The 15,920-nt window shown below is 48.4% G+C and overlaps 2 protein-coding genes across 6 annotated transcripts in view; one reads left to right on the forward strand and one right to left on the reverse strand.

The window, feature by feature from the left end:
- The window catches only part of BPHL (biphenyl hydrolase like), a 33,723-nt gene extending 24,783 nt beyond the window's left edge, over positions 1-8,940 (forward strand). The window contains exons 6-7 of the mRNA XM_036447732.2: positions 899-1,022; positions 8,691-8,940. Of these exons, the coding sequence (XP_036303625.1) occupies positions 899-1,022; positions 8,691-8,778 (212 nt within the window). The 3' untranslated portion in view covers positions 8,779-8,940. The remainder of the gene's footprint in view (positions 1-898; positions 1,023-8,690) is intronic.
- Positions 8,941-9,356: 416 nt separating this feature from the next.
- Positions 9,357-14,583, reverse strand: LOC118724463 (tubulin beta-2B chain). 5 transcript variants are annotated; one of them, XM_036447727.1, is made up of 5 exons: positions 14,421-14,568; positions 13,922-14,034; positions 12,920-13,028; positions 12,458-12,568; positions 9,357-10,604 (listed from the first exon to the last, which is right to left on the reverse strand). In XM_036447727.1, the coding sequence occupies exons 2-5, from the start codon at positions 13,922-13,924 to the stop codon at positions 9,544-9,546; spliced, it is 1,284 nt and encodes a 427-aa protein (XP_036303620.1). In that variant the 5' UTR covers positions 13,925-14,034; positions 14,421-14,568; the 3' UTR covers positions 9,357-9,543. The 5 variants fall into 5 exon arrangements, with proteins under 5 accessions (XP_036303620.1, XP_036303619.1, XP_036303622.1 ...); XM_036447726.1 differs by lacking the exon at positions 13,922-14,034 and having other exon boundaries at positions 14,421-14,583; XM_036447729.1 differs by lacking the exon at positions 12,458-12,568.
- Between the last annotated feature and the right edge of the window lie 1,337 nt (positions 14,584-15,920).

Below are 15,920 nucleotides of genomic sequence, written 5' to 3' on the forward strand. Positions count from 1 at the left end.
ACTGAGAGGAGGGGAGAGGCAGGTGTCCAGACAGCACCCCAGGCTGTTCCCTAGCTTCTGGGAGCCACAGAGCTTTCTGCTTGGCACATGCAGAGGAAGGAAAGAAGGAGGTGCTGGCTTTGTGGAACAACTGCTGGTGCCAGAAACCTGAGCTCTGGCTTCTCTTCCTGGCTCCTTGGCCACCAGGGAACTGGGGTTAATCCCTGTCTGATCAGAGGAGAAGGCTGAAGCTCAAAGTGGCTGAAGAGCCACTGAGACTACATTGGGGGGGGGGGGGGGGGAGAAGGAGGGGAGGTGCGGATGGACAGGGGCAGGAGCCCAGGCTGTGCCCTATTTGCCTCAGAAATGTTAAAAGTGGGAGTGAGGAGTTTATCATCTCCCAAAAGTCTGTCAGTCAGAATGCCCAAGGCTAGAGGGATGAGAGAAGCTGTGTAAATTGTAAGTTCACAGTGAAGTATATAGCCCTTGAGGGCTGACTGGGACCCCAAGGGCCACCTAAGCCATTGTTGCACAGCAGATTCTTTTCAGATGCCAAGCACCTACCACAGCTTTGCAAACTGGGAACTGTCTCTATGTAATAGAAAGAGTTGGTGTTTGTTTGTTTGTTTGTTTGAATGTTTTACATGGATGATGCATTTAAACTAAGCAAAACTGTTCACTCCTAGAGCTTTAAAAGAAAAGGAGACAAAAACAAAACAAAAAACCACCCAGCAGAGAAACAGAAAAGGAAACACAAAGAACATTAGAGCTGGAAGGCACCTCAGACCACTTCGAATTTAAACCACTGATTTACCGGCGGGACCCTGGGTCCTAAGAGAGGCGTGACTTGCTCAGCTTGCTTCCCCTACGCTTGTGGAGTGGTCGCACTAAAGCCGACTCTCGCGCATTTGTGTTTCAGGTAATATCTGTCGGCACTTGCTGCCCCTGGTTCAGTGCCCCACCTTAATCGTGCATGGAGAGAAGGACCCTCTAGTCCCGCGTTTTCATGCGGACTTCATCCACCAGCATGTGAGAGGGTCACGGTAAGTCCTATCTCCTCGTCAGCATCCGGTGCCTCGGGCTTCGGAGGAAGCCTACAGAGCACCCGGGAAACAGGAGCAGGAGTAGAGTCCTGGTTTGTAGGCAACCAGTACTCACCAGGAAGGGAATCTCAGGAAAAAGTCTTATTACTATGAAGGCAACTGTGCTGATGCATACCAAGTTCTGTACCACTGGTGATAGTTTAGGTTTAGAGCAATCATTGTGAACTAAAGCAATTTTATGCAATTTGGGAATTTTCAGGCTAGTTTATCATTATCATTACCCAATAAAGAAAATCAGTAAAATCAGAAGGAAATAAATCTCCTTTTGCTTGCCACTCAATTATTTCACATTAGCATTTTTGTTTCTCCTTTTTTTCCACATAGAAATAATCATATTCTATATTCAACTCTGATGCTGCTTTTTTCCCCCAGTTAAAATTATGTTGTAAATTTTTCATGTTATTTCAGCCTTAAATATGTACATACCAGACATAAACCTGTTATTCAGAATTATAAATACCAACATATGCCCAACCATGCTGGTGGTGTGCTTGGTTAGACAGCAGATAAATGTTGCTTGTCCTTTGCATTCTGGTTTCTCCCAACCGGCTTTGGGCTTTAGGAACGTTGTAAGCTATGTCAGCAAAAATTATGTTCTTCAGGTCCCTACATTTTTGTATAGAGTAAATAGAAATTTATATTTTATTTTATTTTATTTTATTATTATTATTATTTTTACCTGGGCACTGTTATGCTAACTGAAATAAGCCAGTCAGAGAAAGACAAGTATCATATGGTTTCACTTATATGTGGAATTTAATGAACAAACTGAATTACCAAGCAAAATAGAGACAGACTCATAAATAAAGAGTAGGCATATAGCTCTGGCAGAGAGTAGGTGAGGAGGAAGGATTGAGAGAAAAAAAAGAGAGAGAGAGAGAGAGAGAGGGAGAGGGAACTCATGGACATTGATGACAGTGTGGTGATTATGGGACTTGGTGGGTTGGGGAGGAGAAGGGGGTAGGTGAGGGCATAGAGGGGATAAATGGTGATGGAAAAATTAAAGAAAAATATTGAATTTGAAAAAAAGATGTAAAGTTATATTTTAAATACATTGGCTGGCACAGGAGCCAGCTTTTGCCAGTCAAAATCTAAGCCCACTCTGTCAAGATGAAAGTTCAAAGTGGAATAAACTCAGTATTTCCCTTATATGCAATGGATGCATGTCCTGAAGGAGAAAATGAGGTGTGACTACAAGATAGTTACCTAATTTTCTTTTTTAAAGCAAACATACTGGAAAATAAACATCCAATGAGCCTCCACCACTTCACAGACTATATGTAAATTTCAATGACACTGTCATTACTCAGGGCACCTTTGGGACTCTGGAATTTTTTGAAACTGGCTTTTATTAGCAGCCTAAAAAAATCCTTCCTTGCTCATTCACTCTCTCCTTTCATCCCTTTCTCCCTCCCTCCTTTGTTCCTTCCTCTCATTCTCTCTCCCGCTCTCCTTTCCCTACATGAGCCAACTTCTGATGCCTCCTGTGGGTCAACACTGCCCTGGGAGCTCCCACAGTTCAGGAGAGAAAGTGTCTCAGAAACCATTCCACTGCTTCCTAATCACACTATTCCATGCTGTATTTTAACAAACAGATTTCTCAGAGAACTGTTTTTGTTTTTGTGGGGGATTTTTTTGGAATCACATATGAGTGTTTATTCCAATATTGTCAGCAGTATGAGAGAGCAGCAGGTCAAAAATCTGCTCTGCAGCCCCCCATAAGCCAGCTGCTTATATAGGGTCAGACAGGGATTACATGGGGAAATAGGGGTTACAGGCAAAGGGAAGTAGGAGGCTGGGTGGGACTCCATTGTTTGGGCAAAAAAAGGTTGTTAATCTTTCCATGATAATAGGCAGTTCTTTTTTTTTTATTAAGATATTACATATGTGTCCTTATGGCCCCATTGCCCCACCCTTCACCCCCCATGCATGCCCTCACCCCCCTGTTATCTGTGTCCATTGGTTAGACTTGTATGCATGCATACAAGTCCTTTGGTTGGTTCTTGAATGAGAATGGTTCCAAGGTTGACTCCCAGGTCCTAGGGGCATACAAAGTCCAGCCAGGTCAGAATATCCTTTCTTTAAGGCAATCATAGTTAACAGAGCATGATTAATATTTCCCATAATCATAGCTATTCCCCAATATTCTATTTTTGCCTCTAACATTTCCCACTGCTATTTCTATCATCTCATATCTATCAGATTAATTTTAGATGAAAAGTCTCATCCTGCTGGACTGCATCTGCTTCTGCCTTGAAAGCAGTTCCCAAGAGAACTTTTAAATGTGAGGGCATGCTTCTTATGCTACAATAAGTAATTACCATAAGCCTGTATAATATCTATAGTTATATAGCATTTTATATTTTAAAATGCATTTTATATACAAAAATCTAATTATACTTTATAATTAACTTATGGAAAAGAAATATCATCCCCATTTTACACATAAGAATATCAAGTCTGAGATGCTAAGTAATTGTCCATGGTTGCATAGCCAATTAAAGACAAATTCTAGGTGGCTTTTCTCCTAATATAGTGGTTTCCCCCCGCAGCACAGGTGCCTCTCATAAACATACTCTTATTTTAATATGATGGCAAGATGGCTGGATTATATACTTGCCACTCTGGTTAATTGTTTTCTACCTTCGGAAATGACAGGGTTTTGGACTCTGACTCTCCCAGTAAATGCATGTGTTCCCTGGGACAGCAGCTTCAATAAGGTCAGTCTGCAAGGAAGTTCGATGTAGGAATTCTATTCCAGACCCGTGTCCTAACAGGATACATCAGTATGAGAGAAACATACCCCCTTACTGTTCAGGTGTTAATTGTTTCAGCAGACTATTTTATGGAAGATCACTTTTCTTAGAGCAACATTCTTTGGAGCAAATCCATTGAAGGTAAAGTGCTATTAACTGTGATTATCTAAAGCTAGCTTGCAGTTTACACCTACTCCCTTCCTCTGCCGAAACAGCCCTTGATGTTGGACATGAATTTTCCTAGGATGGATGTGGTTTATTTTGAACCCCATCAAAGGAAGGTGGATTCTTTGAGCACCAAAGTCATACTGTGGTTCTGAATACCGGGCCACTTGACAACAGGTGTAGCAACTCAGAGTGTAGCAAACTCCAGGGAACTCGGTATTTTATTACCTTGTCAGGTACTTTATAACTCAACTTAAAGGTACAGTCTGTCCTTTCAAAGATGTTACCAACAAATAAATATCAGATATGAAACCAATGCCTTTCTCTCCTCAGAAAGAGGTTAATGAAGGGTGGGGTTGTTCAGCAGGCCTGCGTCTTGCTCAGATTAATGTCTCTCTCTTTGCTTTCTTTGTGGGAGAACAGTGATAGAATCTCCTGGAAGCAACAAGGCTTTAGAGATCATTCAGGTTCGCCAGTTTTAAAATTTGTTTTTAGACAGTTGAACCCTTCCTCCCAACAAATCTTATGCATGAGTCCAATATAAAAACATAAAATAGAAGCTGGTCTGATCACAATAGTGGTGGGAAGCAGACCTGCCCCTTTGGTCCCCTGTCCTGCCCCAGTCCCTGTGTATCCCTGCTTGTCGGGCCCTCCCTCCGAGACAGGAAAGCACTGACACCGCTCACCACCTGTCTAGCTAGTCAGCCTCTGCTTTGGGCGTCTCCTGTTTCCAGACAGGCATCACCCATGAGGCCAGCCCCAGCTCGTTTTCAAAGAATTTGCATTGAGGAGAGGCTGGCATCAGACTCTTTGGAGTTGGGGTGATGGGCCCCAGGAAGCTTGTTGAACTGTGTGTGTCTGCTCATTATGTGTATTAGTCTGCCGGGGCTGCTACAACAAATGTCAAAGCCTGGGTGGGAGGCTTAGATACTAGAAGTTTATTTCCTCACAGTTCTGGAGGCTGGAAGTCTGAGATCAAAGTGTCAGTAGGGTTGGTTTCGAGGCCTCTCTCCATGGCATGTAGACGGCCATCTTCTCCCTGTGTCCTCACATGATCTTCCCTCTGTGCCTGTCTGTGTCTGATCTCCTTTACTTATAAGGACACCAGCCATATTAGTGTGGGCCCTAATGACCTCATTTTAACTTAATTATCTCTGTAAATACATATATCCAAATAAGGTTACACGGTGGTGGGGGTAAGGACTTCAACATACAAGTTTGGGAGGATGCAATTCAGTCCATAATTATCTGTTTCTGAGGAGATGCTTGGATCTTGGGAATTGGAGGCCAGCAAAGGTCAGGACTGAGACCTGGGTTTGAGACCCAGTTGCAAGTGACCAGTACTTTGCCTGGTCCTGCTCTAGCTCTCACCCCTTCTCTGCCTGGCCAAGTGTACTCATCCTTCAGTCTTCTCCTCTTCCTCCTCCACATCTCCAATTACTCATCTGCCTGAGGCCACTCAGCTTCTTATTCATACCTTTATACAGTGGTGAACATGTGAATTTCATTTTCCACCTGTTGAGCATGTCAACACCTATCCGAGGATGCAGTCTAGTACATTTTGAAAGAAAGAGAATGTGGGAGCAGCAGAGGCACATAGGGCCAAGCCTCTGTGGATGGCCATTGATCACCAACTGGTGACTCAGGGCCAAAAAGCATGGTATGGAGTCCAACTTAATGTTCTGGGCTGAGGCCAGAGCAGACGGGAAAGAATGAGGAGGAACATCCATGTGTGCCGAGTGGTGCCTGGAGCCAGTGTCGGCCAAAGGGGAGCAGTGAGGAATGGAGTCTTGCCAGGAGAGCAGACTGGGTATTTGGGATCCAGAGAAACACTCATAGCAGTGCTGGTGAGGAGCAGGAACTAAGGGAGGGAGGGAGTGCTGGCTCAGTCACTTACTTAGGCAGTGTACATTGATTTATGTTCCTGTTTCCTTATGAGTAAATCGAGGATGATATCATTCAAAATAGTTTTTGAGGAATGAGTGAATATTTTACAACGCAGAGTAGCTGCCACTCTTGTGGGTGGGAGGCTGGTGTAGGTGCAGGTGTTCAGGGGCTCCCGGAGACACCAGGAAATAGCTCCATAGCAGGTGAGAGGCAGGTTGCCCTCTGTCCCATGTTCAGCACCATTATTAGTCTAGGTGTGTGGGGGTGTGAGTTGGCTCACACAGTGGAGAGGCCAAGAAGCCAAGATCATCTGTCAGCAAGCTGGAGTGAGTGAGGAAGGTGGGGACCCGGGAGAGAAAAGGCGTGGTTCCAGCCTGACTCTGAAAGCCTGAGAAGCAGAAGAGCTGATGCTTCAGTCTGACTCTGAAGGTGTGAACAGCCAATAGCCCAGTTCAAAGACAGTTGGGCAGAAGCCTACTTTGATTTTCCATGAAAACAAAAATACAGACTTGCTAGAAACTCTATGGGTTCATAAATAATTTAGAATTTTATTACATCAACATGGAAAAAAATACTACAGCACATTATTTACAGTCTTGTTCCTATCTGTAGCTCTCAGAGCTTAATTTGAAAGCTGTAGAAGGTTGGGCTGAGGAAAGGATGGTAGATGGCAGCATCATTTCTCCTTTGCTACCTGGCTATGAAGAGTGAGATCCTAGAAGGACTGTATCAGACAGAAGTAAACTGACCACTGGGTTTATACTATGAGGTTAGACATTTTAATTTCTCCAAAGATCTGGAATCACATCTTTTTCTAAAAGTGCCAAATGCAATGAGGAACCTGTCCCAGGAAATGGGAACTCCTGGGTACTGTCTCAGAGGCCCGTCAACCCCAGCTGAACCGTGTGTTAGGTGGTGGGTATTTCCTCCTGATTTTCCTGAGGGATGTGGTCATTTGAAATACACTCCATGGAGCATGTAATTGGATCCTTTTGTTATTTGGGTGAGAACCTGCGCTTGCAGTGGAGTTGCTGCGTTGCCTGGACATCTCTGGCTACTGCCCGGCATGGTGCTGTTCCCAAAGAGGAGCAAACAGAGGCCTCAGGTCCCGGGACTTTGTGTCAGACCTCCAGGAAGCGTATTAAAGAACTTGAAATGACCCCCTAAAGGTCTCAAGGAGAAGAACAATTTTCTTCACAGCCTCACCTGTCCATCCATCCATCCATAATTCAGTGCAGTTCTGAATGTGGATGCCTCAGAACAGATCTCCCATAACCTTAATGGAGACTTGTTTTTATTTCCCCTAGACCTAGAGATTACTATAGGAAGAATGCACACAGCAATGAGGTGAAAGAGAAGGGATTCACTGCTAGTCTCTCTCCTCCCTCATTAGGAGTGAATGAATCACAGAAATGGGGAAGAATACATGATAATCAGCATGGCTATCCACAAGGGAGGACTTGCGAGTTGGGAAGATTCAGGTCTCTGCTTCTGAATCCAACTCTACACACATTAGAGGATGCAGTTTAGCCTAGACATGTCCTTCATGACCTTTTAGCATTCTTAGCAGCTGGTTCCTTCTGTCTCCTAAAAACAGGTCTTGAGCATCCCTACAAGCCCTTGTATGGGGCAACTGAGATACTATTATATCTTTGGGGTTGGGGCAGTTTGCCCTTTTTTACTGAACAGCATTAAAACTGAATTTGGAATGTTCTATTTACTGTGAATGGTCTTAACTTTCCTAAGAGCTTCAGAAAGATACCAACAATGTATCTTTCCTCCTTTCTGCTAAATGGCCTTAATCACCTTGGTACCCCCACCCCCATGTGGTTGAGCTGCAAGGGCAGCTGTCCCACAGGACGTCTTCACAAGTTCACCGAGGTCCCGGGAGCTCTCAGACCCCAAATGCTGACAGACCAGAGATTTAGGTAATTCGTGAACTGGTGTTTTGTCCCTGTATAGTTCTATTAATGCCCAATTGTCATTGTGGGCAGAACTCAATTGTGTGCTTATATTCTAGAAGCTTTTATTTGTTTAAAACTTTTATTTCTGTGCTTTTATAGCCAATAAATAAAATGTAGAACTCAGAGAAGGCTTCCTTTATTAAAGAAATTGCCAACCAGCCACATTTGACCACAGCCCTATTGAAAGGGAGGAGTCGCACTAGGACAGGGAGCTTTGCCACAAAAGACAGGTAGTGACAAATGCAGAACATGGTTCCATGCAGGCTGCCACCGCCCTCACGCCTTAAGGAGCACTCCTCGCCCTCTGTCCAGTGGCTTGTGTTTAGGGTTCCTCAGTTCTCCAGAAATGGCCAGGCGAAGTGGAACCTCGAATGACTCTGGTGGTGGCCGAATTGACTTGAGTTTTCCCACTATATAGATGTCCCAAGCAGCTCACCTGTTCCTATCCAGCAAATTCTGGACACTATATTTTATCATCTTTCTAATCTTGTTAAAATCAACCATATTATTAGTAAAATTGTTTTGTTTGTTTGTTTTTAATGAACCAAAGTCTTTGCCCCTCTCAGTCAGGTTCAGTTAAACCATCTGTTACGGAACACAATTCCAAATACAGCGTGTGCGCTCTGTTACTGAGTCAGCCTCTGGGGCAGGCTTACACTCCAGGACGCTTTCACTCTAAGTCTACATTCAGGAAAGCGTGTACTGTGTACCTCACATCTTCTCCCCAGTAGTAGTCAGGAAAAAATGGCAGATTTTAGTATAGATTTTCTGGTAATGTTGGGGAGGGTAAGAGGGTTTAAATGCTGTGCCATTAAACATAGGCTTTTTATCTTTAGGTTGCATCTGATGCCAGAAGGCAAACACAACCTCCATTTACGTTTTGCAAATGAATTCAACAAGTTAGTAGAAGACTTCTTACAGTGAAAGTGTGCCTCTGCACCCACCCCAGGCACATCTCCCTGCACCTGCCCTCCGGTTCCAGCTCCTCCCTCCACTACTTCTCAACATTAAGTTGTAAATTTCTGACATTGACAAAATAAATTCCTGTCATGATTTACTTTATTTGCCAATAAATCTTAGATGAGCGTTTGTAGTGCTCCTGATGGCTATTTTAGGGCACCTTGAACTCGTGCTGTACTTTTTTATCTGAGAGGTACTAGGGTTCACTAGTCTTTTTAGTTGTATTATCACTTTGTGAAAAGGAAGTACATAGAAGAAAAGTCCTTGCCTAAAGTCCCAGATTCTACATTTCACAGGGTTGCTCTAACTCCAACAAAGGAAAGAAAGTCTACCCTCAAATTCCCCATTCACTCCCTTACCTTTACTGGATTCCTTTACTTTAATAATTTGAACCAGTGAAGATGGAAAAATATTTCTTTTTATCTCTTTATTAAAAGAACTATTACTTAAAACATTAAATACAAATTCTGTTTTGTTAAAATTGCTAAACCCAAAAACAGTCAAGAAGAATGTAGTGAAAAGAATAAAAATAAGCCACAAGATTTTGGACACATGCGTTTTAATTAGTGTAGTATATATCTTAATATTTAGAGGAATTCCACATGATTATATCAACAGTGTGAATTTCTGACAGAGGCAAAACTGAGCACCATAGATACAAATAGAAAGACCATGCTTCATTGAGGACAACAGAAATTCACTGAGGCGCACGGTATCTTTGACAAGTTCTTAAGCCTCTTCCTCCACTTCCTCCTCCTCGAACTCGCCCTGCTCATCAGCAGTGGCGTCCTGGTACTGCTGGTACTCGGACACCAGGTCGTTCATGTTGCTCTCGGCCTCGGTGAACTCCATCTCGTCCATGCCCTCGCCCGTGTACCAGTGCAGGAAGGCCTTGCGCCGGAACATGGCCGTGAACTGCTCGGAGATGCGCTTGAACAGCTCCTGGATGGCCGTGCTGTTGCCGATGAAGGTGGCCGACATCTTGAGGCCCCGCGGCGGGATGTCGCACACGGCCGTCTTCACGTTGTTGGGGATCCACTCCACGAAGTAGCTGCTGTTCTTGTTCTGCACGTTGAGCATCTGCTCGTCCACCTCCTTCATGGACATGCGGCCGCGGAAGATGGCGGCCACCGTCAGGTAGCGGCCGTGGCGCGGGTCGCACGCGGCCATCATGTTCTTGGAGTCGAACATCTGCTGCGTGAGCTCGGGCACCGTGAGCGCGCGGTACTGCTGGCTGCCGCGGCTGGTGAGCGGCGCGAAGCCGGGCATGAAGAAGTGCAGGCGCGGGAAGGGCACCATGTTCACCGCCAGCTTGCGCAGGTCGGCGTTCAGCTGGCCCGGGAAGCGCAGGCAGGTGGTGACCCCGCTCATGGTGGCGGACACCAGGTGGTTGAGGTCGCCGTAGGTGGGCGTGGTCAGCTTCAGGGTGCGGAAGCAGATGTCGTACAGGGCCTCGTTGTCGATGCAGTAGGTCTCGTCCGTGTTCTCCACCAGCTGGTGCACGGACAGCGTGGCGTTGTAGGGCTCCACCACCGTGTCCGACACCTTGGGCGAGGGCATCACGCTGAAGGTGTTCATGATGCGGTCCGGGTACTCCTCCCGGATCTTGCTGATGAGCAGCGTGCCCATCCCCGACCCCGTGCCGCCCCCCAGCGAGTGCGTCAGCTGGAAGCCCTGCAGACAGTCACAGCTCTCTGACTCCTTCCTCACCACGTCCAGGACCGAGTCCACTAGCTCTGCGCCCTCCGTGTAGTGGCCCTTGGCCCAGTTGTTGCCGGCCCCGCTCTGGCCTGCCAGAGAGAAAGGAGACTATTAGGGAACCATAAGGAACTCGGAGCTCTGCCATTTTGACTCTGCACTAGGTGCCTTTTTATACCTATTGAAAATTTCTCTATACCAGTGACCTTGAAAAACACTGGAGGTCATAATAAATGAGGTTAATTCAAACGAGGTTATTAGTTGAAAAAAACTATTTCTTAAGGACAGAGAACTTAAGAATGACAACATCACATAAGGCACTGGCCAGTTGGCTCACTTGGTTGGAACTTTGTCCCTTACACCCTGTCAGGGCACACACCTAGATTTTGGGTTCAATCCCTTGTTGGGGGCACATATGGGAGGCAATGGGTTGGTGTTTCTCACATCGATGTTTCTCTCTCAAATCAATAAAAACATTATCCTCAGATGAGGATAAAAAAAAATAAAATAAATAAAAAGCTTAGCTAGACTAACATGGTTCAGTGGTTGAGTATCAACCTATGAGCTAGAAGGCCATAGTTCAATTCTGGGTCAGGGCACATGCCCATTTAGGGCTCAATCCCCAGTGTGGGGTGTGTTAAGAGGCAGCCAATCAATGATTTTGTCTCATTATTTACATATTTCTCTCTCTCCCTCTCTTTCTCTCTGAAATCAATAAAAATATATTCAAAAACAAAATACTTAGAGCCCTGGATACCCAACAGTGGACAATCAATTGTGGGGTGGGATATGGCCCCCAGGGTGACTTTTTCTCTAGCATATCTATGGTCAGGGGGTTTGGGAACCCTGGTTTTTCCTCCCTGAAGATATCATCTAGGCCACATGTGTCAAACACAAGGCCCGCGGGCCAAATCCGTCCCGCCAGGCCTTGCAATGTGGCCCGCACCGCGCTGTCATCACTGCACTCCGCTGCGTTTCCATCACAATGACAGTTTATGACTGTTCAGTAAACCATTCGGCCCGTGATTTAGGCTGGATTTTAGATTTTGGCCCCTTCTCTGATTGAGTTCGACACCCCTAATCTAGGCCTTAGTTGTATTTAAACTCCAGGACCAGGTAAGCAACCAATCCAGCCACAGCTGACCTCAGGACCTGCTGCATTAAATAATGCCCCCCTGCCTAGGCCCACCAGTCAAATCAGTGGAAACCACAACCCTAAAAGGACACACCTGGGAAGCTGCTGAATATTCTATTGAGATCTTCCCTTGGGACTTCTCCTAAAATCCTTACCCTTAAAACCCTTAGGATGGAGGACCCAGTGTGCAGTCCCTCAAGGGTGTGCATCCTGCCCTTTCTTTCCCTTTCCTTCCCCGTCCCGCCTCCAGGCACTTTACCATCAGAGTCCTCACTTCCAAGCACTAAGGGCTCTTCCTTTACCTGAATAACTTGTTTCCTAAGCCAATTCCTTCTGGAAATTACTTTTAATACCTTTGTAAGTTATCTAATAAATGCTCCCTTACTCTCCCCACCCCCCAAAAATAAAAACAACTCTTATATTAGACCCCATTAGGCAAGAGCGAAGGCACATGAGATCAGAGGAGAACACAGGCTCCTATGCCTTTGCTTCTTGGAGTGGCCACCTACTATGACGGGCCTTCTGAGCTTGCCTAGTAACTCCCACTGGAACTTGTTCATCACCCTTCATCCCTTTCCTTTCATAGGCTGCTCTGTGGTTCGAAGACTACCTACCAGCCCCTGCAGGCTGACAGTGCTCTTGGAGCTGTCTGGACAGTCACGGCCTGGGGACTGGGTGCAATGAGGCCACGACTCAGGGCCGTCTGTGGACACAGTGTCCACCTTGGCACCCAACACAAAACACTCTGATCTCCACAGTGTTTATGAAGAACACTCACTGAGCCAGTTCCCACTGATCTTGACAACATACCAAACACGAAGTTGTCCGGCCTGAAGATCTGGCCGAATGGTCCAGACCTGACTGAGTCCATCGTGCCCGGCTCCAGGTCCACCAGGATGGCCCGAGGCACGTACTTGTTACCTGTGGGGGGAAGAGCTGGACTTAGATCTGTGATGGCAAAGGAATCAGACAAGGTGGTGCTCTCTGCGCCTCTCACAGCAGAGTTCACTAGAGCTCATTCCAGCGGGTGACACAAAAGGATAAGAACAGGGGAGCACTGCTGCTTCATAAGGAGCTAATGAGCAAGCGTGGCCATGGCAAGCATGCAGGAGGCTTAAGAAACGGTAGGTAGCACATGTGTTAGCAGCTGACATTTTAAATGAATGCAAGAAGCATTCCTCTGCCATTTATTTGTATGTTCCCACTACATTGCATGTGCCCCAGTATGGGAAGCAAGGTTGAAAGAAAAGCAAAAAACATTCAAATAATCACCAGCAGCTTCGTTGTAGTACACATTGATTCTCTCCAGCTGCAACTCGCTGTCTCCATGGTAACTGCCAGTGGGGTCGATCCCATGCTCATCACTGATGACCTCCCAAAACTGGAAATTTAAAATTTTAAAACATCACATGAAGGCCTGGCCTCCTAAACATCAGCAAGAACAGCTCTTTTCTTCTCTGGTGCCCTTGGAGCAGCGGCCATGGTGGTCAGACGGCCAAGGAGATCCAGACAGCCCAGGTAGCTGTGCACCCCTGTGCCTCAGGCAGAGGCTGCTGAGGGGCTTGGCAACTGGCAGAGCCTGGGCCATGTGATGGCGATAGACTGAGGAGCTGGGAGGGGCCTGAGGAGGAGGGTGGGCACAGCAGGTCTTCTGGAGGAACTGTGGATGCTGGGGAGGCTGGCAGCCCCAGGCAGGGCTAAGGTGCCAGTGTCCAGGCTGATGTATGGGGTCTTACAAGATCCAAACCCAATTGGGTTCCACCCTGTGGCTGCGTTGGGAGTCATTGTCTCCTGGCACCAGCCCCACCCAGCCCTCCAAGTGTGCAGTTTTATGCCCCTGGCATCCATACTGGCCTCTGGCCACTGAGCACACGGGGGATGGGTGGAGTGGTGAAGGGAGGAGCCTGGAAGCAGGACTGGGGCAGTGAGTGTAGCAGATCCCTGGTGAGGGCGCAGATTCCATTGTGAACTGGCAGCATGAAGAGCGGCCTCGTGGGTCGGGAGCGGATGGCTGCCTGGGTCGGAAGCCCTTGGTGCTGGGTCTGGGCTCCCTCAGCGGACCAGGGAGACCCGTGGGCACGACGACCAGGGAAGACCAGCCGGCGCGCAGGGCCCTGGCACTGGGGAGGCTGGGTGGGAACATGGCGGTTCCGACAGAGACCAGTCCTCCCTCAGATGCCGCCCACACCCCCGCACCACGCTGCTCCGGCCTCGCCCACTGCAGCCCCAATATCTGCCGCCTGGAAGCCAGGAAGCCAGATTGGCATATATTACCATGCAGATGGTGCTTGGATTGGGGAAATGACCTAACCTTGCATCTCTGTATCCCAACAAGTAGTCTGCATAACATCTGTCACCTCAATGACAGTGCAAATTTTTCATTCAAACTATAGACAAAAATATCCCATTAAATCCCAGCCTCTGGATGGATACGGTCGCAGCCTCTATCCAAATTTCAGAGACTAATACACCCAGAGAAATGCCAGCTACACGCAGCTTACGGTCGGTTTTGAGGAGATCGCAAAGGGCCTTGATTAAAGGCTCTCACAGCTGCGTCACCGCGATCGCAGCAGGTGATGGGGCTTCCGGAGCCGCGGGCGGCCGCCCTGGAAACGCGCCCCTTGTCCTGCGGCGGGCGCTCCGGAGACCCACTGCCACCCCGGCCCGCATCCCGGGGACCCGCCGCCACTCCGGGCCCAGGCCGCTCCCTCGGGACCCGCTGCCACCCACGGGGTCCGCCGCCCTCCAGATCCCTCTCCGGGGACGCGCCCACCTTGGCGCCGATCTGGTTGCCGCACTGGCCCGCCTGGATGTGCACGATCTCGCGCATGGTGCCGGCTGCGGAGCGGTGGAGGCGCTGGACCTCGGGACTGCGAGCGCGGCGGCGGAGGACTGGAACCCTGAAACCCTGAAACCTGCGGGTGCGCCGGGGCTCCGCCTTTTATGCCCACGGCCCCGCCCGGCCGGCGCTGACGTGCGGAGGGCGGAACGGCGGGGGCGGCGCCCGGGACTGCGGCGCCGCGAGGGGGAGCCGGGGCGCGGCGCGAGGTGCCGGGCCGGCTGGCAGTCGCGCCCACCGGGTCCCCGGAGGGAACCGAGACCCGGCACCCCAGGGCCTCCCACCCAGCCAGCCGCCCTCTCCCGATCCATGGTGCTGCCACACTGGTTATTCCGGAAAGCCGAACCCCCCCCCCCCGCCCCCAGCCCACCCCGCCCCTCTGGTCCCTGAGCGACGCTGGAGACCTGGGCCCTGGGACCCGGAGGAGAGGCCGCCTCCAAACAGGGTCCTTGCCTCCCGGGCGGGGGAGGGCGAGAGACACCCAGCACCCTTTTGGATTGGGGAGCCCAGAATTTCCAGTGCAGTCTACAGGGGCTCGCTGAGGTTTCCTGCGTCCTGAGCCTCGTTTTCTTTCTATTCCGGTGGTGGTGGTGGTGGTGGTGGTGGTGGTGATGAGGGGGTGTGTGTGGGGGGGGGGGGAGAGGGGGGGAGGTCTGCGGTGATTATGAACTCAGGGGGACCTGCAAGTGGGGAGGAGTGGGTGTTGTCTGGTAAGAACTATGGGCAGGCAGCTGGCTTCAAGGAAAACAATGAGGGAGGTGGGCGGCCCCCCTTCTGCGTGTAGGGAAAATAGTCGGTTTGGGAGGGGCTAGGAAAAAGGACAAGGCGCTGGATTTGTCGGCTTTGGGTCTTGGATCCTTGTAAAGGCCACTTAAATGTGGAAAATTATGCGAGCAAGCGTGTGTGGCAGAGAGAGAGGGAAGGGGATGAATGTGACTGGAATAGCCATGCTTCAGCCAAAGTAGGAGTGCCTTACATACACGGTGTCACTCATCCTCACATCAAAATCTTACAGATCTGGGCAGCCCAGCCCCGGCGCCACCAGCCTTGGGTGAACGTAGAACAGGTGAAACATGGATAGTCTGAACTGATATGTGCTTTCCGTGTAAAATACTCAGAGGATCCCATGGATTCCATAAGTTAAAATTCCATTACTGATTTTGTATATTAATTACATATCAACATATTTGGGATATATTTTGAAATTAATTTCACTTGTTTCTGTTAACTTTTTTTTTAAATATATTTTATTGATTTTTTACAGAGAGGAAGGGAGAGAGATAGAGAGCTAGAAACGTCGATGAGAGAGAAACATCGACCAGCTGCCTCCTGCACACTCCCACCAGGGATGTGCCCGCAACCAATGTACATGCCCTTGACCGGAATCGAACCTGGGACCCTTCAGTCCGCAGACCGACGCTCTACCACTGAGCC

Source organism: Pipistrellus kuhlii, unplaced genomic scaffold (assembly GCF_014108245.1).
Source record: "Pipistrellus kuhlii isolate mPipKuh1 unplaced genomic scaffold, mPipKuh1.p scaffold_m20_p_2, whole genome shotgun sequence".
Taxonomy (NCBI): Eukaryota; Metazoa; Chordata; class Mammalia; order Chiroptera; family Vespertilionidae; genus Pipistrellus; species Pipistrellus kuhlii.

What these genes read in the sequence shown, in the direction of transcription:
- LOC118724463 (XM_036447726.1), bottom strand. Translation starts at nt 14,477, where the DNA reads ATGCGCGAGATCGTGCACATCCAGGCGGGCCAGTGCGGCAACCAGATC. An exon ending in GCAACCAGATCGGCGCCAAG is followed by an intron (nt 13,029 to 14,420) that starts GTGGGCGCGTCC and finishes TTAAATTTCCAG; the next exon opens with TTTTGGGAGGTCATCAGTGA. An exon ending in GCCGGACAACTTCGTGTTTG is followed by an intron (nt 10,605 to 12,457) that starts GTATGTTGTCAA and finishes TCTCTCTGGCAG; the next exon opens with GCCAGAGCGGGGCCGGCAAC.